We start from the raw sequence: 26,525 nt of genomic DNA on the forward strand, positions 1-26,525 counted from the left end.
CCAACCTTACTATCGAATGGATTGTGTCCTCCCACATATTCCTCATCTTAGATATATTTGTATCTTCAGCTTTGCTGCTTCGGGAAAAAAATGTCTACACAAGGGGGCACTATGCTCGAGGTCACGGTGTCGATGTCCTCGAGCATCAACGTCATCCGCAGTATAAAGGGCTCGCTTCATGTGTACAAAAACGGCGCTTCAGTCTTTCGAGATGTCTTCCTCATCTAATCCTTCTACCCCCAAAACTGGCTTTAAAAAGTGCCAGAAATGTGGGAAGAAAATGTCTATTACTGACCCCCATCGAGTTTGCCTCTGGTGCTTGGGTCCGGGCCTTCGAGTTGACAACGCCGAAAAATGGGAGGCTTTCATTGCCTCGATGACACGCATCTTTGAGAATGCGGCCCAGACCCCCTCGAAGAGATTGCATGAAGACATGCTCTGACTCATTCTAAGAGTGACAGAGGGAGGTCAGAGACTAGACGCTCTAAATCCAGTGACAAATCGTTGAGGGTATCGAGAGAAACCTCTCCGACACCTCATAAAAAGAGCAAACCAGGCCTACCGGTGCATGAACCGGAGGCAACACCAATCAAAATGGCGTTGGGTGCCAAACCGCCATCGAAGTCGCGTCGAAGATCTCCTAGACGCCTCTGTCGAAGACTTACCCGATGCCAGTGTGCAAGCTAGCGTCGACCGCTTCCTTGACGACACTTACATCCAAGGCTCCTTCGACCGTGTCGAAGCCTGCGTCGATGACATTGACGCCTTTGTCAAGGTAAACACTGATTCCGGCACCAATATTGATGCCTTTTGGCAAAGCCAAGATCTATCCCTTCACAATCCACAGGTACAATTTTTCACCCTGTGCCTAGACTAGTCTTTTTCAAATCTATGGCTTCTATTTACGAAGAAAAATCCTCTGAAGAGGAGATTTCCCCTTCTGGGGTAAGATATGGTACAAGAGATGTTCCTGCGGAGCTAATTGATCCTCACTCCAAAATGGCTGACATTTATGAATGTCTGCAAACAGCTAGTGGTCTGGACACGTCTCCTGAATTGGATTTTGAAAAACCTGACCCTGCTGACCATGTAGACTCTTTATTTTTTATTTTTTATTTATTTGCATTGTTTTTTAAGCGCTCACACAGCCGGTGGGAATCCAGGTGCTGTTAAGAGTAATTTATTTTGTTTTTTTTTTGTTGCGTAAATGTTTTTTGTCTTAGTTGCATATTTATAACGCGCTTAAATACCCAAAGGTTTCTAAGCGTGGACCCGGGGAGCGAAAATGTGTTGCTTCGTGTCTTCTTGCTTCCAAGCCGAACACGTTGCCGCTGAGCTAGCCTCCTGGGAGGGATATAGAAGTCCTGTGAATAGGGTGGTAGAATTCATAGGGTGGCATAGAAATTCCCCTGTTTATGAGCAGGATGACATGATGGACATTCTCAGTGAAGGTCACTTCAAAAGAAGGCCGCATGGGAAACCCCGTTTCTGGACCAGTGATGAACAAAAATTTCACAAGCAAGTACAGGCCCTCTTCTTCTGACTCTGAATACTTAATTAAATCTTCTACGCCTGAGAGCTTAGTGGTCCAGGCAGCCATATCCACTAGACCATCGGCATACCCTTCTATTCCTCCAGATAGGGACAATAAGAGAATTGATGCCTGGTCTCGCAAGATTTTCTCTTCGGGTAGCATGGCCTTAAAGTCAACAAATGTGACTTGCACCCTTGCAAGATTCACATACACCCTGTGGGATTGTATTACTGCAGCGGCTGAACACATTGCTGAGGGCGAGGAGCGAGAATGCTTCCTTGCGATTGTGAAGGATGGAAAGGAGGCTATGGTGGAAGGCCTTCAATCAGGACTGGACACTGCTGACAGCATAAGCAGGTCCATGGCATCTAGCACAGTGCTACGCAGGTTTGCATGGCTGTGAAAATCGGGCTTCGCAACGGATATGCAGGTCAGATGACTTAATATGCCATTTGATGGCTTGAGGTTGTTCGGCAGCAAGGCAGATGAAAGTTTAGAACAGCTGCAGACCTCAAAGGTGGCGGCTAAGTCACTAGGTGCCTCCATAAGACAACCTTAGCAAGACTCCTACTCAGGCTCATCTTCCTGGAGGGTTCGTCCTTTTCGATTCTACTCCTCATTTGGGTGAGGAAGAGTACAGGCTGGTTAAAGAGTACAGCAAAAATGTCCTCATGGTGGAAGAGGAAAGAGTGCTAGATCAGCCCCAGCAGCGGCAACTGTGCCCTCAGCTGCTGCTGCAACGACTGCAAAGCCACTCTGAGGCCTTGACCCACAAAACCCTGGTTGGAGGCTGGATCTCTTAGCATCTGAATGAATGGCGGGGCATTACTTCAGATGCTTGGGCACTGGAAACAGTAGCCCAGGGTTACTGCCTTACTTTTCAAGACACTTGAACAAGTTCCTCAGGAAGGACCAGTTCAAGATGGTAACCCTTTCTCAGATCCTTCAGGCTCTCCAACTCAAGACTGGTTGGTATCATTGGACCTTCAAGATGCTTACTTTCATGTGCCGATACATCTCAAACACAGGAAGTACCTGAGGTTGCCGGTTCTCACTATCCGTTACGAGTTCTGCCATTCGGGCTGACCTCCACTCCAAGGGTTTTTCACCAAGCGGATGGCTGTGGTGGCCACGAGTCTCGGGAGAACGGGGATTCACGTCTACCCTTACCTGGACGATTCGCTAATCAGGGTGCGTTCCCCCGAACAGGCCCAGGAACATCTGACCATGACCTGCCACTTCTTACTCAGACTGGGCTTCTCCCGCAATTACAAGAAGTCACAAATGATATCATTCCAAAAGCTCCAGTTTATCGGAGCGGTCCTGGATACTTCCTCGGGGAACACCTCGCCTTCCGAGGTGAGAGCTCTACACATTCTGCCGATGGTGACAATGTTCCAAAATGCCCAGCATCTGCCGGCCTTTGATTTTCTGAGGTTGCTCGGCCTCATGGCATCTTGCATTTTTCTAGTGCCAGAAGCCCGTTTGAGAATGATTCTTCCAATGGGCCCTCAGGACTCAATGGTCCCAATCTTCTGGGGCGATGTCAGATCTTCTGCAAGTTCCATCCAGAGTGGCTCAAGACCTTCTGTGGTGGGCTTGCAAGGACAATATCCTCAAGGGGGAATCTTTTTTGGCAACCATGGCCGGAGATGACGGTAGTGACGGACGCCTCACTCATAGGGTGGGGAGCTCACGCCAACGATTTGACAATCAGTGGTCGTTGGTCTCCATCGGAGTCCAAACTACACATCAACCTGTTGGAGCTAATGGCAATCAGGCTAGCGCTGAAGGCCTTTCTGCCCTCTGTACAGGGAAAGAATGTCCTGATAATGACGGACAACACAGTGGCCATGTACTACCTCAACAAGAGAGGGGGTGTAAGGCCACTACCACTGTACAGAGAGGCAATATACCTCTGGTTCTGGGCAATACAAGAGGTAATCTCTCTGTCAGCAGTTCATCTAGCCGGTGAGAAGAACATGGCGGCGGTCGCTCTGAGCAGGCAGAGCACAGTCTCCCACGATTGGGAGCTAGCTCAGAAAGTCCTTCAAGAGATCTTCCCCCTTTGGGGAACCCCTCACGTGGATCTGTTCGCGACCGGAAGTGCGATCATTATTGCTCAAGGGAATTTCCTCCAAGAGAAGCTCTAGTAGACGAGTTCGTAGTGGACTGGAATTTTCCACTCCTATACGAGTTTCCTCCAGTCCCCATGAGTCCCCATGTAATCAAGAGGTTGAGAAAGTTTCAGGAAAACCATGATCCTAATTGCCCCGGATTGGGCCAGGAGAACATGGTACCTGGACCTTCTGGACATGTCCCCCTGCCCTCCAATACGTCTTCCACAAAGAGAGGATCTCCTCTCGCAAGAGGAAGGTCTGGTTCTCCATCCAGAGGTGAAGTCACTCAGCCTTCACGCATGGTTTCTGAAAGGCTGAGATATAAGGATTGGGACCTCCTGTACGACGTAATGGAGATTTTGCTTTCTACTAGAAGGCCAGCAACAAAGTCCTTGTATCAGTGTCGTTGGAACAAGTTCAGTAACTGGTGCAAGGACAAGAATGTGGATCCATTCCTATGTAATACACCTACGGTACTTTCTTTCCTTTTACATTTGAGCAATCTGGGGCTCCTGATTGGCACAATAAAAGGATACCTGGCAGCGCTGTCTATTTTCAAGTGCTCCTCAGAAGAAGTGTCTTACTTCAAGGTGCCATTGATTGTACAGTTCTTAAATGGTCTCACTAATGTGTACCCTCCAGCCCCATTTTATGTATCCGTTTGGGATTTAAATTTAGTTTTAAAGTTCCTTACATGCATTCCTTTTTTGCCCTTGCACTCTTGCCCGCTAAGGCTCCTTACTTTAAAGACAATCTTTCTAGTGGCAATTGCATCAGCCCGAAGGGTGAGTGAGTTACAGGCTCTATCTTGTAAGCCGCCTCACACCATCTTTGATAAGTACAAGGTTATTCTTAGTCAAACCCTCCTTTTTTGCCTAAAATAGTCTGACTTTCACCTGTCTCAAAAAAATCACTTTGCTTTCTTTTTATCCTCCCCCTTCATCCAAGTATGGAGGAAAAAAGACTACAGAGAGTGGACTCCAAAAGGGCCCTCAGTCTTTATATCTGTAGATTGGCAACATTTCGGCAAATTGACCAACTTTTTGTTGGGTATATCGGACATAAATTGGGCCTAGCAGTAACGAAACCGACATTATCCAGATTGATAATTTTGGCAATTACTGAATGCTACAGATTAGCTGGAAAAGAACCTCCAGATGGGCTAAGGGCTCGCTCAACTAGGGGCATGGCAACTTCGATGGCTCTTCAGAGGGGTGTCTCGGTGCAGGATATTTGTGCAACGGCCGCTTGGTCGTTGATGCACACCTTTGTGAAATACTACTCTTTAGATTCCACCTCAACACAAGGGGGACTTTTTGCTAACGCTGTTCTTCATACGGTCCATGATTAGTATTATCTAGTACTCCCTCCTCCAAATGTATAATGCTTTGGGAGTCTGTCTAAGATGAGGAATACGTGGGAGGACACAATATATTTGAAGAACAAGTTACTTACCAACTGTAACGTTCTTTTGATTGGATGTTCCTCCCACGTATTCCTCATCGACCCTCCCAGCCTAACCCGCCGTAAAGTTTACGTCAATTACACTCCAAATTCCTTGAAGCTTGAGGTCTAAGAACGCCTGATCAACTACTGAACTGGGTATATCGAAAAAACAGAACTGAAGCCAACGGGCACAGCTCGAGCACTTTATACTGCGGATGACGTTGACGCTCGACGGCAGCCCTCAAGGGACATCCTTCGCTGAAGATATGAATATATCTAAGATGAGGAATACGTGGGAGGAACATCCAATCGAAAGAAAGTTACAGTTGGTAACTAACTTGTTCTTCTGGCAGTAAGATAAGTCCCAGAGCCAGTATGAGATATTTAAGTGCTGCAGGGTGTAAGGAACTCATGGTGGCAACAGTAAAGACAGACGCACGTGATAACAGCTCAAGGGTGTTTATTAAACTGGAAATGCAGGGTGGAAAAACGCCTAATCTAAACCTAAATCTAAGATCGGAGCAAGTGTCGACCATCAAATGAAAAATAAGGCAGTCCTTATGGCGTCTCGTCAAAGTAAAAAGGCCTATACCAAAAGTAAACTATTGCTTAATCCTTATAACTAATTACATCAATAGTGTGGGTTAGGGTTTCAATAAAGAAGCGTTCACAAATAATAAATCAGTATGTGATTGCCAGGGTCTCCCTTCCCCACGTTTTGAGCACGGGACATAGTGGGACTTGGAGCACAGCGCACACTCGAGCTTTCCCAGCACGAGCCGACAGTTCCGCTCTAGCTATCAGGTTCTCCGATGGTCGAGACTCTTTTTCATAAAAAGCCTCTTGCCTTCAAGGGCCTGATACTTTCAACAAACTAACACAAAAGTTCTGTTTCACGGATGGTTTTGGGTGATGGCTGCCCCACTGGGTCCCCCTCTTCTGTGTGCAGACCCCTCAGTCGGCCTCAACAAGTTAAATAAACAGTTCCTTTCTCAATTAACTTTGGGTGACTTTTCACTCCTGGACATCCCTCGGCCGGGCCCGGACCACAAATGACAAGCGGCATAGTTCACTTCTCCTTGCCTTTCAATGTCTCTTGGTTTCAGGTATCTTAATGTCTTTTTGAACAACTCTTCAGGGTTCACCGCTCCTTGTCGGCCTCCCTCTTCCGGGCACACTCCTGCCAACCTTAAACAGTTTGTGTACTTTTCATACCATGCAGGATTTGCTTCCCTTAGTTTCCTATTAATCTGCCGGTCAAACACTTTTGACTCGCCGATTTGTGTTGAACTGTTTTGCTTTCTCATCTGTAGAGTCCAGGCCAGTACCATTGGGTCATGTGTCTCTCCCCGGCTGGGCTGTCGGCGGAGGAGGCGCCCAGGTGCCGTTGACATCTGCTGCAACACATGCTGGCTATTGTTTGCAGTGTTACGATTCATTCTCCTGAGGCTTCACGGGTCTCTGTCGATAGGGCAAGGTCACTTCTCCCCTTGGTATCCTCGTGACACGTGCCGTCTTTCACCCCCTTTTGAACTGCCAGACTGAGGTAGCGCTCGCATTGTGCGGTCTGCCTTGCTCCTTCTGTGCTTTCATGCACCACCTTTTTATCCCTGTGGGGAAGGGAAAGGGCCATCAGGTGTGTGTGATTCTGGTCAATTGTCTGACTTTGCCTGACCCTCGTATTGGGACATGTCAGGTGAATGGCTCTGGTGTTAGTCCGTTGTCTTTCGTGTTGTACGCAAGTGCTCGTGTCTTAAAAGGAGGGGGGGCAATGTTTTGGAATATTCTGTGTGGTAGGATGGGGAAAAGGTGTTCAAAGAAGGGGGATACCGCGTCTCATCCATCGGTCTCCCACTCCCCAAGGGCCCCCCCTGCTGTCCAGGTTATTCTCCCGCACTGGTCAACTTCAGGAACTGAATCCAAACGCGATGGGCGTGTCCTGGCCACCCGGATATTACATATTTTATTCATATCGTACTCATACACAAGTGTTTCAGAGCGTGAAAATGACAGATCACCGGGGACTAGACAAGGAGACACCTTCAGGTTTCTCACAAGGGCCAGACATTCCAGGGAAATTACAGGCAATTGTAAAGTCAGACACTATCCATGCAAATACTGAGGCGCTCCAGCTGCTTGGCTGAAAAAGTGATAACGTCAGCCATTTGACAAGAAAACTTAGATCTTGCAACAAGGAAATTGCTTCCAGAATCTGTTCTGAAAGGAGCCTGAAAATCATATTGTCTAGACCTGTATGTAGCCTCTGGCCCTGCTAAGCAGGCCTATATATTTTCTCTGATGAGGGAAATATTTAAATACAGAGACCGACACCAGGGTGTAGGAGAAAATAGTTTATTCAATGTGCTAGAATACTTAATGTGTTCTGTATTGTTTGTGCTTTGACTATAAACAAAATAATCTCTTCCCTGCCCAAGAGTGGGTTGGGCATTGGCTATTGATAATTCCAAAAGACTGTTGGCAAAGGGAGGGCCCCCTCAGCCCTCCTGCCCAACAACCCCCCCCCCTCCCCGGGCCTGAAGACATAATTGAAGCAGGCAGCGTTCATGGGCACTAATTGGGCTGTGTGTGCTGTCAGCCCACCCGGGGCCAGACCGGCCGGGTCCAATCAGTAAAATCCCAAAACTGCATGCTAAGGGTTGGTCAGAGGAAGGAGCCGCCGAGCACAGCAGAGTGGGCCATGATGCCTGATGTGGCGGTGTCCTGTTGCAGCCCACCCTGGTGCCAGGTAGTGCGTGCCCTGAAGAAAGTCCTCCTCCTGTGCATATGCCAGATGTGGCCTGGGAGGTCAAGAGTTTGAGAAGGCGGTGAAGGAAAGCCTCAAAGTGAAGAGAAGGGGCAGGCCCGCAAAACCTCAGAGACGCAGTGGTGAATGATGGCAAAATCCCCATGGCAACGGGGACACCACCTGAACAGACAAAGAGCCGCAGAGCAGTGACTACGGGTGGCCCCCTAGAGCACGGGGCCACTAGGAAGAATGAAGATGGTGCCATGGGTGCTGTACTGTGTAAGTGGTCCCAGGTGGCTGACTGCTCTGCCTTGGAACAATGGTAATGCGCAGGCTGTGCGATGGTGATTGGATGGCCCCACATGGTTTTAAGAGGCTGCCCAAAGAACACGTGTGGTCCCATGTGATGTGCTGCTCCCAGTGTTGAAGGCACACCACCAGCAAAAGAACCCCCATCCACCAGGACAGCACCCACAGGTGTACAGGAGGGCGGAGCGACCTCTGAACGGGTCCATGAGATTCAGAGCTCGCCCTCCAGTACCTTAAATCGAGATAGCTGCACCTTGAGGAGGATGGGGTGCAGGATTCTCTTACTCCAATACCAATCAATAAGGACAACTCAATGGTTTGGCAAAGGGAAGTCCGTTTAATGACAAGTACAAAAAACGGGGAAACAAATGGAAATCATCAGTGCTGCGATCGGCCTGTCTCGCTTCAACTCCCCAAATTCTTCATTCAAACAGCAATTGTTATAGTACATTCTCGTCATCATTGACGTATAACAATCCAAAGTTTGTCATGTAATTCTGTTGGTCGGAAAAGGTAACTTAAGTATAGGTGCTATATCTGTATATGGTAACAGAGTGTGAGGATTGGATAATTCTTATCGGGTGGGCGTCTACACCCATCCCTCTACATCACTTGTGATAGACGTCACTATGAGTACGCCGTCTCATTGGTTCTACTAGCTATAGGACCCTAGATTATTTGGTCCATTGTGATTGGGTGGGTTACACCCCTAGACATAAATCTCCACTTTAATTAGCAGCATGCAGAATGGACACCCAGATGCGGAGTGTCCCAAGATTCACCCTGCCTCCCTTCCATCAATCGGTATCTTAGGGCTATGTGTCAATTAGTTGACTGAGGTTGGCCTCGAAACGGTAGCTTCTTGTCAGGAAACGTTATGGTATCTCCTGCTCTGGATGACATCAGACGTTGGTACCTCTTCGCGCTTGGCTGGTCACGTGTCGATACACTGTGAATCCGCTTCATTTTCCCTCTATTTGCGGATTTGATTCCCCCTTTGGCCTCGCCACCTGCCTGGGCCTTATCTCGAACTTCACAGAGCAGGCTGCTTTTCTCTTAAGTTTCGTTTCTTCGAAGTTGCTGCTCTCCTCCCTTCCTGGAGTTGACCTCGAATTCCTAACCATGAGCTGTTTCTTACTGAGTTTCGATTCCGCTCTTCCGTCTGGCTTTGAGCTAGTTTATGAATCCTGGCCCGTTTGTCCGCTATCAACCTGGCTTAATTCTGCTCTTGTAAAATAGTCGCACTTGTATACTGTGATTCTTGAGGTAGATATATAGATGGCGCTTGCCGCTCTATCCTCCTACTAAGCATTGCAAGCAGTATCGTTTCCTTAGCTTCTTGCGTTCCAAGCCTATTTACAGGCATTTAGCCAGTTGCATATTTCAATCCTGGTTACGTCTCTTTACATTTCAATATCATCTCTTCTTCTATGTTCATTACGTCATTATTCGTAACATTTCATCTTTGTGCGACTTCTTTTGATCAGTGTTTTGTTCGTCTGTACGTCTATTCGGGCCCTTGTGGTGTTCACCATTTGCCTTCGATTAAGGCCCTTTGGGTCTCTTCGAGGACAGTTTGTAAACAGTCTTCGCCTCATGTCAGCTGCTGGTACGGTTGTTTCAATGGATACCGCATCGCCCATGGCTGTCTCGTTATTGGCACTTCTACTGGCATTACTCTTCTGATGGGCACTGGGCAGAGCCCTAGTGCAGCTCTCTGCTGGTTTGTTTGCTCATCATACGTCGCATATTTTGATGTGTATGTTCCTGGTACTTCAAAATGGGTGGCTGGAGTGCAGGCCATATCTGGGACCTCCTCTACACTCACCCCTCTGGTCGGTTCATCAACCACTTCTTCGTTCTCCTTTGGATTAGTCTTTCTTGGCTCTTCTGTATCCACTTCTTCGTCTTCTGGGTTTGTACATGACGGTGTGAACGTGTGTTCATATTTTTATTACTCCTTTCAGGCTTCCTGCTGTCTTTACATGTTCGTCTTTGTTCCAGGTCAGAAGCTGACACTGTCCATTTGAGCTGTAATAGATCAATTTTCCCTCATACCTTCTTCGGTTCCTGGGGTACACAAACTTTGTTCCTTCTGGCGCCAATTCGCTGGTCTCCACAAAGTCTCTTATTTCTTCATCTGTCAGGTCTCTTGGTTCCCATCCTGGTTTGACATCGATCATAATCTTCATCCCTAGGGCTTTCTTTGCAGTTCTCTGGCACTGTGTTACGATTATCTTGATAACACAAAATCTTAACAGTACCATCAATAGTAGGGCTCCCAGGAACTTGAATATGTCTGCCATCCATTGTGGGACCCATGATAATAGTGTTCCAAACCAGCTGTCATCATCAACTTCGTCAGTTTCATTGATCATCTGGTTCTGTAGGTTTGTCAGCATACTGATGGCTTCTGTTAGAGTTCCATTTTCTTCATCATGCGACGGTATAAATGTGGAACATGATTCTCTGATTTTTGCGCAAACACCTCCATCCATCTCTGTGATCATGTCAAGTACATATCTGTTCTGGAGAGTCATTAAAAGAATTGCTCTTATCTGCAGCCATTTAGTATTTGCTCCAACTTGGAATCTTGGCATGAGAATTGTTGCGAACACTGATGAGGTGAGGCTGAACAGCCTGTGTTCATATGTAATTGCATGAAAAGCTTCTGATTTGGCAGAGAAGCGAGAAGCTGTCGATGTTCAGGTCACTTTTCGGGATCACTAGTGCTGGAACGTGGACGTTTACTATTGTGCATATGCCTCCCCAGTTTCTCGGCAGCCTTATGTATGCTTTGGATCCACACGCCCAGTAATGATCCATAATTACTGCGGTTCCATGAGTCATACCTGGAGCTTCAAAGATTATTCCGCAGTTCTGATTCTCTCCCATCTTCCTCGTGCCATTGTTTCTGAAGCATAATTTTGGGCTTTCCAGTGGCACTATCTGCAAGGGTCCTCCTTTGTCCTCGAACCATGTCAGTAATTTTGTGAGTTTTGGCCATAGAGGTTTGCACAACCTCTGTGTTTTCTACTTCTTCCTTGCAGGCTCCATGGACCATCCATGCTCGGCATATCACTACTCCTGCTTCCCATCTGTCTGGTGACAGCACTGTTCCCCAGATCTGCATTCGACCTCTGTTCTTCCACAACTGAGCTTCTTCTGGAGTTTGCCCTTGGACCTTCAGTCTCGGGTTAATTTACCATCTTATTCCTGCTCCTTTCACTTCTGGTTTTTCATACCTGATCATGTGATTCCTAGTATGAGCTCTGTTTCTCGTCTTAATATCCTGGACATAATCTTCTTCATCAGGATATGCTGTTTCAGTTTCCCATATCAGTGAGGCATCCTTTCCCATGAACTGTCCTCTGGTGTTGCACATTGCTACGTGTGACAAACAGTGTGCTGTCGGGACATCAATTTCTACAGCCACGAAGATCTTGGATTTTCCCATGCTGTACGGTAGGCGTGTACACACGAAGCAATCTCCTTCTGATTTCCTTCTCCCAACTTCTTTCATATGTGGCAACCTTGTGCTTTTCAGACGCATTTGTCTAAATGTGAACGGCGTCAGATCTTGTGAATCACGGTGCAACGGGATTGAGAAAAAGGCATTTTTCAAGTCAATCACTGTACAATATTTTGCCTTGACGGTTATATTACATAACATTGTAGAAGGATTAGGGACTAGAGGGAACTCAGATTCTACAATATTGTTTAATGCTCTTAAATCTTGGATTAAACACCAAGACCCTCCCTTTGATTTCTTGACAGGATAAATCACTGTGTTACATGGTGAATCTGACGTCACTAGGATGCCCTGTTCAGTCATGGCGGAAATTGTCTTCGCGATCCCTTCATCCACCTCCCTGGACATGGGATATTGTCGCGCTCTTGGTAAAATTGCTCCTGGTTTTATATTAATTTTCACTTCTCCCACGCCCTTCAGGAGTCCTACGTAATAAGGTCCTGTAGTCCATACTGAGACAGGCACCTGGGCCATGTTGTCATCAAAGTATTCCGGACGTATCCATGCCAACATCATTCTCTGGGGCACTTCTCGTTTGATGATTTTTACACAAAATATGAGACTCACTTCTACCCTTGTCTCTTCTGAGTCAGGCTGTTCTTCAAACAGATCGTCATCGGTGACGTCAGTTACTCGATACCCTTCTTCAATGGCAATAATCGCGCACCATTGTCTGCCTTCATCATCGTAGCCTTCAACTGATGCTATCTTACCTCGCACTGCTGCAGCATGTATCATCAAGGGAAATACTTGTCCCTCCTCTTCATGCATTGGTATTCTCGGCCTGAATAGAAATTCGTCAGGGGTTCTCCTGACTTTGTCCGCAAGGCCTGGTAATCCCACCATAAGTACACGTATGCCATATGAGAAAACTTCAGGTTCTAGTGGTATAGCTCTCATGGCTCTGTGTCCTGAATAGGCTCTGATCATATCACACACGTTCGAATAATGCATTCCCGGAGTAGAGCATACTATGCCCTCCTCTGTAATCAACATGGTCATGTTCAATTTTGTCATTAAATCTAAACCCAAAATGTTTACTGGGGTCTGACGCGAATACAACAAAGGTACATTCATTTCGCATTCCCCTATGCAGACTGGGAGTGCGTCTGTAAAGGGAACTCGACTGTGAGCTCCTGTAAAACTCTGAGTATCTATAGCCTCGCCAGACAAGGAAAACTTGCCTTCTCATATGCCCGAGCGTGTTGCCCCGTGTCAACTAAGAAGGAGACAAATTTCCTTACATGTGACACATCAACAGAACATGAATGACAAACTTTAAACAGACTAGACAGACATCAGCTGGACACAGATATCTCTGCCTTCTAATCAATACCCCAACATGGAGTTTAAACAAACTCCTTTTACGACGTCTTTAATCGTCATAGTAGCCTAGTCTTTCCCTGTTATATGGGACTATGAGTTCACGTTTCTTCTGACTGATAAGCGCAGGAACAAGGCGTATCCTCTCTCTTCTCAGATGTCTACCCCGGTATCCTCTCTCTTTTTCTCTCGGGTGTCTACCCCGGTATTCACCATCTTTTCTCTCGGGTGTCTACCCTGGTATTCACTATTTATTCTATTCAGTTATTCTAGAGTCATTATCCATATATATATTCCTCCTGACTATTTTGTTTTGCTCCACCTCCCTCCGTTACCTTTTCCCTTACTTGTTCTCATGCCTAAAGACATTTGCCAAAGCATTATATTTTGTTCCACTCACCGCTCGCATCGTTCCTCTCTGAATCCTCGGGATCACCGCCTCCGTTACTGCCTCCTTCGGTCTTTCGTCCGATCGGCTGCCCGTAGGAATGATAAGGGTTATGCTTTGTAAGGCAGGTTCCTTCAGAACCACTGCAGTTTTTAGATGAATTTATACTATCATTGTCCACGGGAAGCTTCACAGTCTACTCAGCCGAATGGCGAAGGTCTCGTGATATTGCCGAAGACCTAGAGTTACTTCGTGTCGACGGTCAATGGGTGTCTTATTTAGGTTAATAATCAATGAATGATGGTCACAAACCATCCTCTGCTACCAAATGTACAGGAGGGCGGAGCAACCTCTAAACGGGCCCATGAGATTCAGAGCTCGGCCTCCAGTACTTTAAATCAAGATAGCTGCACCTTGAGGAGGATGGGGTGCAGGATTCTCTTACTCCAATACCAATCAATAAGGACACCTCAATGGTTTGTCAAAGGGAAGTCTGTCTAATAACAAGTACAAAAAACGGGGAAACAAATGGAAATCATCAGTGCTGCGATCCCCTGTCTCGCTTCAACACCCCAAATTCTTCATTCAAACAGCAATAGTTATAGTACATTCTCGTCATCATTGACGTGTAACACTCCAAAGTTTGTCATGTAATTCTATTGGTCGGAAAAAGTTAACTGAAGTATAGGTACTATATCTGTATCTGGTAACCGAGTGTGAGGATTGCATAATTCTTATTGGGTGGGCGTCTACACCAATCCCTCTACATCACTCGTGATGGACGTCACTACGAGTACGACATCTCATTGGTGCTACTAGCTATAGGACCCTAGATTATTTGGTCTGTTGTGATTGGGTGGGTTACACCCCTAGACATAAAACTCCACTTTAATTAGCAGCATGCAGAATGGACACCAAGATGCGGGGTGCCCCAAGATTCACCCTGCCTCCCTTCCATCAATCAGTATCTTAGGGCTATGTGTCAATTAGTTGGCTGAGGTTGGCCTCGAAACTGTAGCTTCTTGTCAGGAAAAGTTATGGTATCTCCTGCTCTGGATGACATCAGACGTTGGTACCTCTTTGCGCTTGGCTGGTCATGTGTCGATACACCGTGAATCCACTTCATTTTCCCTCTATTGGCGGATTTGATTCTCCCTTCGGCCTCGCCACCTGCCTGGGCCTCCTTATCTCGACCTTCGCAGAGCAGGCTGCTATTCTCTTAAGTTTTGTTTCTTCAAAGTTGCCGCCCTCCTCCCTTCCTGGAGTTGACCTCGAATTCCTAGCCATGAGCTGCTTCTTACTGAGTTTCGATTCCGCTCTTCCGTCTGGCTTTGAGCTAGTTTATGAATCCTGGCCTGTTTGTCCGCTATCATCCTGGCTTAATTCTGCTCTTGTAAAATAGAGTCGCACTTGTATACTGCGCTTCTTGAGGTAGATATATAGTTGGAGCTTGCCGCTCTATCCACCTACTGAGCATTGCAAGCAGTATCTTTTCCTTAGCTTCTTGCGTTCCAAGCCTATTTACAGGCATTTAGCCAGTTGCATATTTCAATCCTGGTTACGTCTTTTTACATTTCAATATCGTCTCTTCTTCTATGTTCATTATGTCATTATTCGTAACATTTAATCTTTGTGTGACTTCTTTTGATCAGTGTTTTGTTCGTCTGTCCGGGCCCTTCTGGTGTTCACCATTTGCCTTCGATTAAGGCCCTTTGGGTCTCTTCGGGGACAGTTTGTAAACAGTCTTCGCCTCGTGTCAGCTGCTGGTACGGTTGTCTCAATGGATACTGCATCGCCCATGGCTGTCTCGTTATTGGCACTTCTACTGGCATTACTCTTCTGATGGGCACTGGGCAGAGCCCTATTGCTGCTCTCTGCTGGTTTATTTGCTCATCATACGTCACATATTTTGGCGTGTATGTTCCTGGTACTTCAAAATGCGTGGCTGGAGTGCAGGCCATATCTGGGACCTCCTCTACACAGATATTGGCAAGAGGTGGCTGACTGCAGAATCCACCCCTATCGTAATAGAAGATATCTTTATATGATGTTGTTGTAATATATTTGTTTGTTTATAGTTATTTATAGTAATAGTTAATGTTATAATGCATATTAGTAATTTAGTAGGAGACTAATGTTGGGTAGTTTTATTTAAGGGGGGGCGTAGATTATAAGGTATTGGTGAGCCCTGAAGTGAGAGTGAGAGAAATGACACCCTGCAGGTGGACAACCACTGCGGCCGTCTCCTATCCCTCCTCTACAGTGGTTTGGACAGGGTAGGGGCCATGTTCCACCGATTTGACCCTATGGGTCTAATTTTGACCCCTCCACAGGAGGGGGGGCGTTGATGGAGTGAATCCCTCAAAGAGAACTTATGCAAGGGGAGCAGAAAAGAGTGGGCTCTTTATAAAGGACATGTTTTTAAGGAGTTATTTTCTGTTTTTATAAATAAAGTGGAAAAAAGCCATCTTGGTGTCTGTCACGTTGGAGTGTAGAAGGTAGGGACTCTGGATGTAGCCCATCTCCTGTTTTAACATCAATGTTAGCATCCTTCCTTTCCAGCTAGTCTGGTGGTGGGGGTGATTGCTGCCATGGGATCTGTACCTGGCCTGCGGTAGGGAAAGCACAATCCCTGTCCCAGGTTGTGGTCCAAAAACAGGTGCTACGTATGATCATCCTGCTGCTCCTAAAGGTCTGATCGGGATGGGTTGATCGGTCTGGACAGGCATCCCAAAAAGAACCAGAGGTTCAATCTGATGTTAACCCCCAATTCACAGCAAACTTGGCAATCCAACCACCTCCTCTCCTATGTGAGTCAACCACAGTTCGGTTGATTATTAATTAAAATAATCTTCGTTAGTGGTATTAGTTGGTACTGTCATGCTTTGGTTGAAAAGTGTAAACCCTGCCGTCTCTATCTCTCATCCCTGAACATTTTGCTTTGATTTTTTGTTTGATTTCATCTTGATAATACGAACTAGGAATGCATGATTTTTCTTCACTGGTTCTTGTTTTGCCGCCTCAATATCCTTTTTAAAATATCTATCTTCTTTTCCAGTTCCTCATGAACTTTCATAGAATGTTATGTAATTTGTGATTAAGAGGCACTAAGATTATATTCTTCCTGATTGGGATTAGCCAACCAGGAAGTTGAACTAAAAGTCCCTTTCTAAATTTCAGCTGTGGATACCGAAGTGTAGCTTGTATGTAATCTTATTATGGGCACAATGTACAAATGTTTCATTTGAATCAAAACCAAGCTGCTAGGCACATTCTTTCTATATGACTACTCTTTTGTATTGCATCTCTGCCCTCTTAAACATTCTCCCAGAACCTCAACTGCCCAAAAACTGTCTTCCCAACTACTTTTTGGAAGAAGTGACCTAGCCAAGTCTAGGTTAGTGCAGGTAGACGCCTGCCTGTGGAACTTCCTTCTCCTGAGATGTAATAAGAATAAAGTCATTTTGAGATGAAGCAAAACATCAAAATGCTCTTTTCAAACAAGTATTCCCACTGGAATGATTTAAACCAGGGCAAAGAAGATGAATGACCATAAACACCAATGTTTGTTAAACAATTTGTATATACTGCACCCATCACCATCATAGTGGTCTCACAGTGCTTGGCCATGCCCGAAAGGTTTAATCTTGTGACAAATATATTAAGTTCTGTAAAGCTATGCACTAGCCGCTAGGTATCATTCATGTTAACTTAATAAGAATAGCATGCATAACAAAATAGCTCCTGCAACCAGCTAGTCAAGAATATTACAATCCTTAGAGGAACCTCGATAGCCTATTGCAGGAGGAATTCCACCACACATTACCTGACCGCACTACCCGTCAGACTAGACAGAAAGTTACCAAAGGGCAAGTTGTCTTCTCATTCAGGCTCATGCTGTGTCCCAATAGCAACAACCTCTATGAACTACTCCTGGAGGGCAGTACATGCTTAATTTTTGGCCATCCCAATTATTTTAATCACCCTTACAAGCAAGAGGAGAGGAAGATTCACCATGGTAAAAAGGGTTACGTTGACCTTACCATCCACCAGTATCCCCGATTACGTATCCCAATTCAATTATTTGGTGACCCACACGCTGCCTTTTCTCGTAGTTGACCATTCACCTTCACATGCCTCTTTATTCAGACAAATTTCAAAATGCAGTTGCAAATGTTAGTCATGCAAGACAACCTCATCTCTCATTGAGCTATAAAAGTGACTGGAGCAGAAAGCAAATCCTGCAACTAAAATGCAAACTTTGCTGAGCCGACTCCATTTCTGGACTCCCCACCCAGTCATCTAACTTCTGAGTATCAGCAGAGCCCCCTAAAATAGAGCACAGTAAGACCCTTCATGTATATTTTTGAGCTTTAACACTTCGCCAAGTCACCACGACTGGTCTCCGATCACCCAATAATCTGCCGGCACATTGTGTCCCCTTCCAGGGTCACCATCTGTGAACGAAAGAGGTGATTTAGAGGGAGAGGAAGTGTTGAGAAGTTAGGAAGGGAAGAGGATAAGCATCCAGGTGAGGCGTGTTTGAAAAGGCATGTTGGTCCTATTTTGCAGCTGGATATTTGTGATGTGTTTTGGTGTGACAAGTCCGTATGAAGGCAGATTATCATAATTATTCCACAAAATAAACATGGTTCATTGAAGGTGTGGGTCCCGAGATGTGCTCAACCATACGTATAGGTAGGAAAGCTCAGTTACCCCAGATGTGTCTTAAGTTTCAGTTGGCTGAGCTCCAGAATCATATTCGTTATGTGAAAGAACACAGTTGGGTTCCATGTGATAATTCCGCCGCAAAAATATCGCAATGCAAAAATGTTTTTGCAGCGAAATTCACACATGGACCCTGCGGGGGATACCCCCGCATCATTTTTTAATGTGCGGGGGACACCCCCGCAACCCCCGCTCCCACATAATATCCACAACAAAAATATCGCCTATGGCGAACCAAACGATATTTTTGTTGGGGATATTATTACCTGATACCCTCAGTTGCTAGCAAGGGAAAGGGAAAGAGGGAATAAGGAGACTTGTTTTATGAATTCTGCAGCCACAGCCATGAATCATGGATATAGAGGGCTCAAAATGAGATCCTGAAGACCTCGTTAAACTGTGTTCTATTCTTGCTTCCTTGCTATATTCCCACAGTCTGATCTAAAAGTAGAATGTAAAAGTATTCACCTATTTTGAGGTAGGTTGCTGGATGTAAGGCCATACCAGTTCTCCCCCACCCAGTGTAATTCTACATTTGACTAACCGATTGACATTACATTGGCAAAATAATGTTCAGCCAGAGACGGTGTAAGTTCATAAAAGGACATAAACACTTTATGATCCTGTGTATCTGTCCCACACCCGTTTCCAAGGGGGACAAGCGTGATGCTCAAGTGGAGGCAGAGGAAAGGAGAGCAGGATTCTGCATCGCAGTGTGAAAGGTGATCTAAGATCTAGCAGGCAGATGGTAGCATGGTAAAAGTATAAATAAAATGTCAACTGCTGCACTAGAACTTTGGATAGCAGGAGGAGCAGCAGGAGGGCATCCTCACTTCTTTCCCAGAGATATCCTCCTCCCAGCTAGCCTGGGAAAGGCCGTTGCTATCGGTTCCTGACCCTGGGCTTGTAAATGCGAAAGAGGACTACCTGGGTGGAGGAGATGTTTCTTGGGTGAGACGCAGTATCCCCCATTTCCCTTTCATAATGAGTCCGCCATGCCCCTTGCCTTTATAGGCTGTAAGTCCCTTCCCAATTTTTCACTTAAATCATACCCCATTAAAAAACAGTTAGGTACTGGAATGAGAAAGATACAAACCAGAGTAATACATCCCCTTTTTATTGACACACACGTACACACACCAATTAGGTACTGGGACGAGGAGGAGGCAAGCAAGAGCAACTCCCAAGCAGGCAGTGAGCAGTCTAGTCCTTTTTGGACCAGTGAACCTGGCGGGAGGTTCAAAAGCAGCAACAGCAGGGAAAATGGTGTCGGCTGTGGAAGCAGATCTATGGACTGCTGGAGGAGCGAAGACCACTCCTGGAATGCGGCGGGGCAGACTGAGTGCCCGCACGACCGGTCAGTCAACGTGGGTAGGGGGACACTGGGACGGCAGGCGAGCATGTCAGACCTGTGAGAACTTTAATGAATGCTGATCCAATTGAAAGCACATACTTTTGAATACCAATCTGAATGAAAGCAGTTGGTGGAGTCTAACACTATAAATGAGCTGTGTAACTTGAGAGAATAAGCATTGGCAAGAGCCATAGGAACATGTGAAATTGCAACAAGTGAATAGTGACAAAACAAGCAATGGTAAAGCATCATGAAGATGTGAAATGAGAATAAATCAAACACCATTGTAGACTTTAAACAATGGCAACGTGCATACAAGTAAGGTATGTTGATTGCGTGAACTCTGTGTGTACCGACCAGTGGTCCGATAACTGCGTCTAGACCGAGGACACCTACCTAAGGAAAAGCCACTTCGAATACCCACAAAGAAATTTGTGATTAAATATAAAGGCCCGTGCAGTTGGTGAAAGGTAGCCAAACCAGAAGAGCTGGAACGTACCACAAATAATCGTGCTTTGAATAAGTTGAAAGACTTGAAAGCTTGGCGAAGGGATCTCCTTTTACAAGCCAAGAGATAGGAGAATCTCTGACCTTCTATTTGAACACATCATTTTGACACTGACATCCCTACACATTGTATACAAATAGATGTGAAGGCAAGCGTAGGTTTTTGGGCACAGACAGACATTTACTTTGGACTTCCTGTGACGTAGACTATCCTTAGTTTTCATGAAGGTAGGGAAATCCCACCCTTGCATAGGGCAGCTAGGCCTTTTTACAACCCTTTTTCTGTTTAATAAAATGTTGCAGTCCAAATTTCAGTTGTCTGTGTCTACTTCATGATGCCTTCACAGCGTATGGTGTGCAGGTGGCGGAGCGGCTGTTAGAAAACAATGTGACTGATAAAGCTGTGGAGGTTGTGTCTCAGAGATATTTGGTGTCACACAGGGGGCCAGCCAACTCGCAGCTTACTTTCACTAAAGAGTACCAGTCCATTAAATGGCACAGCTACTAAAAAGGACCACATATCACCATGCTCGAAAGCAGCGTTGAAGCCAAAATAGGATCAAGTGTGCAAGATGTAGTCCAAATACACTGCATGTCCCTGCAAAGCAAATGCTCGATTGTGGAAAGCAGATAATGCAATGATATTAAAGAAATGTAAATAAAGGAGACTCCAATGAACTATCAACTACAGCATGCAATGAGAGAGACTGACGATCATCCTATCTGATAATTCGATGTTTCATTCTTCTTCCATTACACCAGTGGCCAAGAGTGGTTCACAGGCAGTCCTCCTTTTCTGGCTAGCAGTATATGAGTAGCTTTGTCTGCCACAGGTTCTCTTCTTTTGCATGCACTTATCCACTATTCATTCACCAACTATATATCCAGATCCCCTTACACTAACCAATATTAAGGTAATACTCAAAGGTGCTAAAGATACATTGTAGGCTGTATGGCTATGTTGCAGGCCTATAGGGTGCTTAAGTGAGATGTATCAGAGAATGTACAGACTACTTCTAAATGGCAGAGGTGAGATTGTTTGCCACTTCTTTAGCTGGATTTAGTATTACAGTAGTGATTGTGTGGTGGGTGAGGTTCGCTGATGAAGCCTGCGGGAAAGGTTGAGTGAATATGTAAGTACATTTTTAGAAAGTACCTCTACAAACCAAAGTGTCTCTAGGTGCTAGTCTTAGTATAACACAGCCAAGCGTTTAATTGCAAAATTGGTGAGTTTAAATAATTTAGGAAATGATGACTGTCCAGGACCAATATGCAACATGACGAGAAGAATTACTCCATGTTTTACCACCCATTGCCTCTCACTCTGAGGTAACCACAGAAAATTATACCATGTAACCATTCAGAGGTGGCTTTTGTTGGGTTTAGATCTGCAAATCTTGATGCAAGTATGTTGGGAAGTAGAGCAACACTAGAAGTATTTACTGTAAGTGTGTCCAAAAAGTAACTACAGTCCTAAAAAGGGAGCATGAGAAACCAATGGTCAAGAGGTAGGTGCCATCATCCATGGAACAGGAGCCCGCATATTTGGAAAATATGTGCAGCACTTGGCTGCCCTCCCGTACCACAAGTTGTAATGCAATCCAAGAATGCAGAGGGAAAATGGGGCCACTGTTCAAGTTTGGACAGTTGGCTGAAGCTGACTTACTGGGGAGCTGGCCCCAAGTTTTAGAATGAAGGGCGTCGCTTGAAAGTATAGTGCTGTACTAGTACACTAAACCTTTTGATCGAGCAGTAATCATTGGATAATAAACAAATTCTAGGTTTTTTCATTTTGCATTTGAAATTTGAAAAAAGAAGTTTCAGAATGTGTATGTATGGCTTGGAAGCCAAGTTAGTTTAAAATAAAACCTGCATTTGTCCCTTAAACGTAAGCTGCAAGAGGGTGTCCTGCCTTAATTTCAGGTACATCAAACTTTATGCAAACCCTTTATCTACAAAGTGTTATAAGCACTGTGGAGAAAAACCTCAATGCTAGTATTCTTCGATTTCATCATGTTTGGTGGTATACCATCTATTCCTATTTGTCAGAGCCCTTCCCTATTAATGTACTGAGGCATCCCAGCTAATTCCTTAATATTTTAGCTCTGTTTTCCTCTTGTTTGTATATTATGAATGCCATAGACTTGGGGAAACCAGCTTCTAATGTATCAGTCACCATGGATGATGGCTGTTGGAAAATTATTTTGCGCAAGGCATCCAGCCTCATTCGAGGATCCATAGGGTTTTGAAGGCACACTTCTTTTGTATGTGACATTGTGTTTCTCTTTCTGCCATTGCAAATCAACAGGGACTTGACATCATGACTTTCTGTGTTCAGCTGGGACTTCTACTCTGGAAGAACTTGACTTATCGAAGAAGACAAACTGTAAGTCTTCCACCCCCCTTCTCTGCACACCCTTGTACATCATTTTGAAATATAGTGCAGTGCAGGGTTCATCCAAAAACTTTTGTTTTATATAGCTCTCAGCTCTCAGTTGTGTGCTTGCCTAGTACTGTTTAAATCTTCTTTCTGCACCTGCCAGTCTTGTGTATATTCAGTGTATAATTCTAGATGACGAAGTGCTTTTTGTGTCCCATCGTTCATATATACTTCCTTCCAAGCCTGCCTCTTATATATGCTTCTGGTAGGCTATATGCGGTTCCCATAATAATGTGTGCTCCCCACAGGCCACATATCTCTCCCTTCAACCCATGCCAGTGCTGTACTTCACTAGTGTTCAGCTCCTAATGCATGCCAACACTGTGTGCTTACCGGTTTATAGTCATAATACCAAACTTATAAATCTCGAAAAAAAAAATCTCGAAAAAAAAGGCCGAAAAAAAAATATCGAATTTTTTTTTATGACGTTTTTTTTTCGAAATGGGGGGGTTCCCCCCAACCCCCCTTTTTTCTATTTTTTTTTATTTTAACCCTTTTTTTTACTTACCTGACCCAAAGAATACATATATTAAAAAAAAAAATTTGATATTTTTTTTTTCGGACTTATTTTTTCGAGATTTTTGTTATTCGAGATTTTTTTTTCCGGCCTTTTGACCGACCTCGGTGCTTACCATTATCATTGGTGTATGTCAATATTTATTAACATTTATAAAGCGCTCAACAGCCCAAGGGCATCGTGGCGCTGTTACAAGCAATCATACTTAGTTGAATGAAGACTAACAAACAAAAAGTTAAGAACAGGAGGGGTGAAAAACATGAGACTAAGAGTGGTCAGTGTAAATGGAAGACCTAGACGGTAATGTAACAGAGAACATGCTATTTTTAACTACATCTAGGACAATTCCAGTGAGCAGGGTAGGGAGGTTCTGAGATGTAATATAGATGCAAATATACTTGGGAAAAGTATTGGTACTGCATGGATTTTTAGCGTACACTTTTTATTTACTTGTGTTAACTGTGTATTCCACATTTTTGTGCATGGCTGTGCTTTGTTCCATACTGGGATGCTTATCTCTGCTCTGTGATAGCAAGTTTGTGTTAGCCTAGCTCTATATATCTGGATCTGTTTCTGTATGTGATAACCTTGTTTGATTCTGAACTATGGCACTTATTTCTCTGCATGTCTGTGTCTGTGCTGTACCTTGGCTATTGGCAAGTGTAGGACTTGTTCTGTACAGTGATCTCTAGCACTATGCATGTCTGGGCATTGGCCTGTCCTTCATCTGTAGCTTGGAATTTGCCATGGTCTGATATTCTATTATAACCTTTATCTCTCTCTGTCTGGGATGGGTGTGTACTGTCAATCTTGCTTCGTGCCCAGATACGTTTTTTCTGTGTTCTGCACCCGTCTCCATGTTTGGGTCAGCTTTTGCACAGTGTTGTCTAGCTCGGTGCATGTTTCTTCCTGTTGTCTTTCCCAATTCTCTAGCTGTCTGATTCTTTTCTGTGACCTCTGATGTATCATTATCTTTTTCCAGGTGCAGTTAATTATTGAACTTTTATGGCCTCTTTTCTTGTTCTTCATCCTAATCTCGGTTCGGCAGTCCCACCCTCCCTTTGAGCAGCATGAGTGTAAGTATCAAGGCAGCGACACATCCTCTTCCTTTCGATCAATGATTTTGTGTGTTCGTTCAATGCTACACATCTTTTTCTGTCACAATATTGCTATTTCTGTCGTCAGTGTTTCTATTTCTTTTTATTTACGTAAAGCAGTATTTTCCAGCAGGGCAGCAGAAGAAACATTGGTGTAGTTTTCTGCAGTTTTCATGCAGTCAGTCATGTATTCATTCTGGGTAGTGTGAGAAAACTGAAGGTGTCTCCATGGCTATTCCCCAGGGTGCTGTCATCCAGGTGGCCAGGACACTGCAATCGCTATTGGACCAATGCGGGAGGATCAGCTGGATGGGGGGGGTCCTCGGGGATTGGGACACCAATGTGTGAGAGGCGGTAGTCCCCTTCTTTGAACACCTTTTCCCCATCCTACCACGCAGGACATTCAAAACCACTGCCCCCCACCCCATTCTCCGACACGAACACTTTCACACGACATTCAAGAGAACGTTTACCTAACATGTCCCAATAAAAGGTTCAGGCAAAGTCAGGCAATTGATCAGAATCACACAGACATGACAGCCCTTTCCCATCTCCACAGGGATAAAAGGTGGAGCAAGAGTGCACAGTACGAGCGAGGCAGACAGCACAAGGAGACGGCTATCCAGATCCAGCAGTTCAAGAGGAGGAGGAAGGCAGCGAATATTAGGAGGCTGACGAGGAGGGACACGACCATGCCCTTTTCGACACAGACCCGCGAAACCTCTGCAGAGGGAATCGTAACACAGAGGACAATAGCCCAAGTGTGCTGCAACAGTACATGGAGCGTGTCGACGCTGATAAGTGGGAGCGAGGTAAACTCATGCCTCCGTGGTATGGCCATGACTTCAGTTACGAGGAAAGCCAAGCGGTTCATCACAACCAGGGGAAGAACTTATAATAGCTGGGCTGTGGTGACTGAATGGCGCAAAGTGGGAACTTGAACCAAGTTCAAAGAACTGTAAAGGCGTCAACGGGGAGGGATACCAGCTGCAGATGGAACCGGCACCACGTGGGTGCTGCTCTGAGAAACCTTGGTCAATCAATGTTTGAGTGAAACTACAGATACCAGAAGGCCATAGGAGAACCGCCAAGATAGGTCAAAGTGGTCATACAGTAGGTCAAGCAAAATCCCTGTACAGTCGAAAGCCTTTGACCTAAGAACTATAAGGAAAGTGAATCCCGCCACATGAGAAAGCAAGGGAAGTGAACTCCATAAACCATGAATGTGAATATGAAGTTGGCAAGAGAGAACCCGACCGAGGGATGCTGACGAGAAGGGGGCAAAGTCTGAAGTCCCAAGAAACAGTGTGTTGACAAGAGTGAACCCGGCCGAGGGATGCCCACTAGAACTGTTTAAAAAGATATAAAGATTTGTGAATAGCGATAGTTAACCCGGTGGAGGGAGGCCGAAAGTAAAGAGGGGTCAGCGCCCGGAGGAGGGGGACCCAGTGGTGAAGAATCCTCACCCGAAGTAAAACTAGGAAACAAACTTTCATTTTTGTTGAAGGAACTTTTAATTTTGTTATTAAATACGTTAGGCCCTCGAAGGCAAGAGACTTTGAAGAGAAACTAGACTTTTTTGCAACATGTGTCTTTAGCACATATGCTTGGGCATGCTGCTCGTTTTATTGATGGTGCTCCTACCCGCATGTATTTGCCCTTCACCACCTACACTCCTTCCCCTTGTTCCTTTAAAGAACGCCCCCCAACCTTTCTCCTATGTCAGTTACCCTCCCCAACCCAGATATGTCCCTGAGCCCATGCTGCCATTAGCAGCTTGGTAGACGCTTACGCAGCAAGGTCAGCACTCGTGAAGTAAGATTGCATCAGTAGATAAGAGATCCAGAGCGGACAAAGTTGCTGTCCTGTGCCCAGGCTGTTAAGAACTGGAAGTTGTACGGGGGTCGATGCTAAGGCGAGTTTAGACCTGCAAGCAGGGCCACACTGTGCGGGAATCAATATGTTGAGCATATTCAAGGGCCGGAACCATAGACCGGAACGTTCTTGAGCTGTAGGCAGAACAGACAGCAACTGGAAGAAAAGATCCAGGAAAGCTGGAGGGATGTCAGCAGGTTAGTTGGGCTATGGGGGACATTAGCTATTTATAGTTGGTCCTGTGGATTGGCACAACCCATCCTTCCACCACTGGTCTAGATAACGGCCTATAACTCTGCACCTACCTAGATGTGCGGTGCCGGCAGGTGGCACCACAAACTGGCAAAGCGAAGCAGATTTTCCGGTCTGACGAGTATTGTAGGTCTTTGTTATGTTCTGATCTTCCCTCTCGGTGGCAAGCCGGCATTTGCAGAATGGAACCTCTGACATCATGGAGCTTTCACCTGCTGGCCATAGGAGAGTTCCATGGTGATCAGTTGAGAGCGGCCTGACTTGAGTGAGGATGGATGACCAGTGTCCTGTCTATTGATCTTGCTAACTGAGCTTGCGAGCTGCATGCTGTGATTAGAAGTTTGCTGTACTTGAAAC

At 45.4% G+C, this 26,525-nt stretch overlaps 1 protein-coding gene across 5 annotated transcripts in view; it reads left to right on the top strand.

Annotated features, from left to right (window-relative positions):
• Positions 1 to 26,525, top strand: part of ABCA7 (ATP binding cassette subfamily A member 7) — a 2,687,121-nt gene that overhangs the window by 63,775 nt on the left and 2,596,821 nt on the right. For all 5 annotated transcript variants that reach the window (XR_011303245.1, XM_069647414.1, XM_069647430.1 and 2 more), the window contains exons 2-3: positions 22,296 to 22,373; positions 23,927 to 24,020. Coding sequence is in view for 4 of the 5 variants with exons in the window: in XM_069647414.1 (XP_069503515.1) it covers positions 22,308 to 22,373; positions 23,927 to 24,020 (160 nt within the window). In the remaining variant the exon portion in view is untranslated. The remainder of the gene's footprint in view (positions 1 to 22,295; positions 22,374 to 23,926; positions 24,021 to 26,525) is intronic.

Source organism: Ambystoma mexicanum, chromosome 1p (assembly GCF_040938575.1).
Source record: "Ambystoma mexicanum isolate Mex_15411 chromosome 1p, UKY_AmexF1_1, whole genome shotgun sequence".
NCBI classification, from domain to species: Eukaryota; Metazoa; Chordata; class Amphibia; order Caudata; family Ambystomatidae; genus Ambystoma; species Ambystoma mexicanum.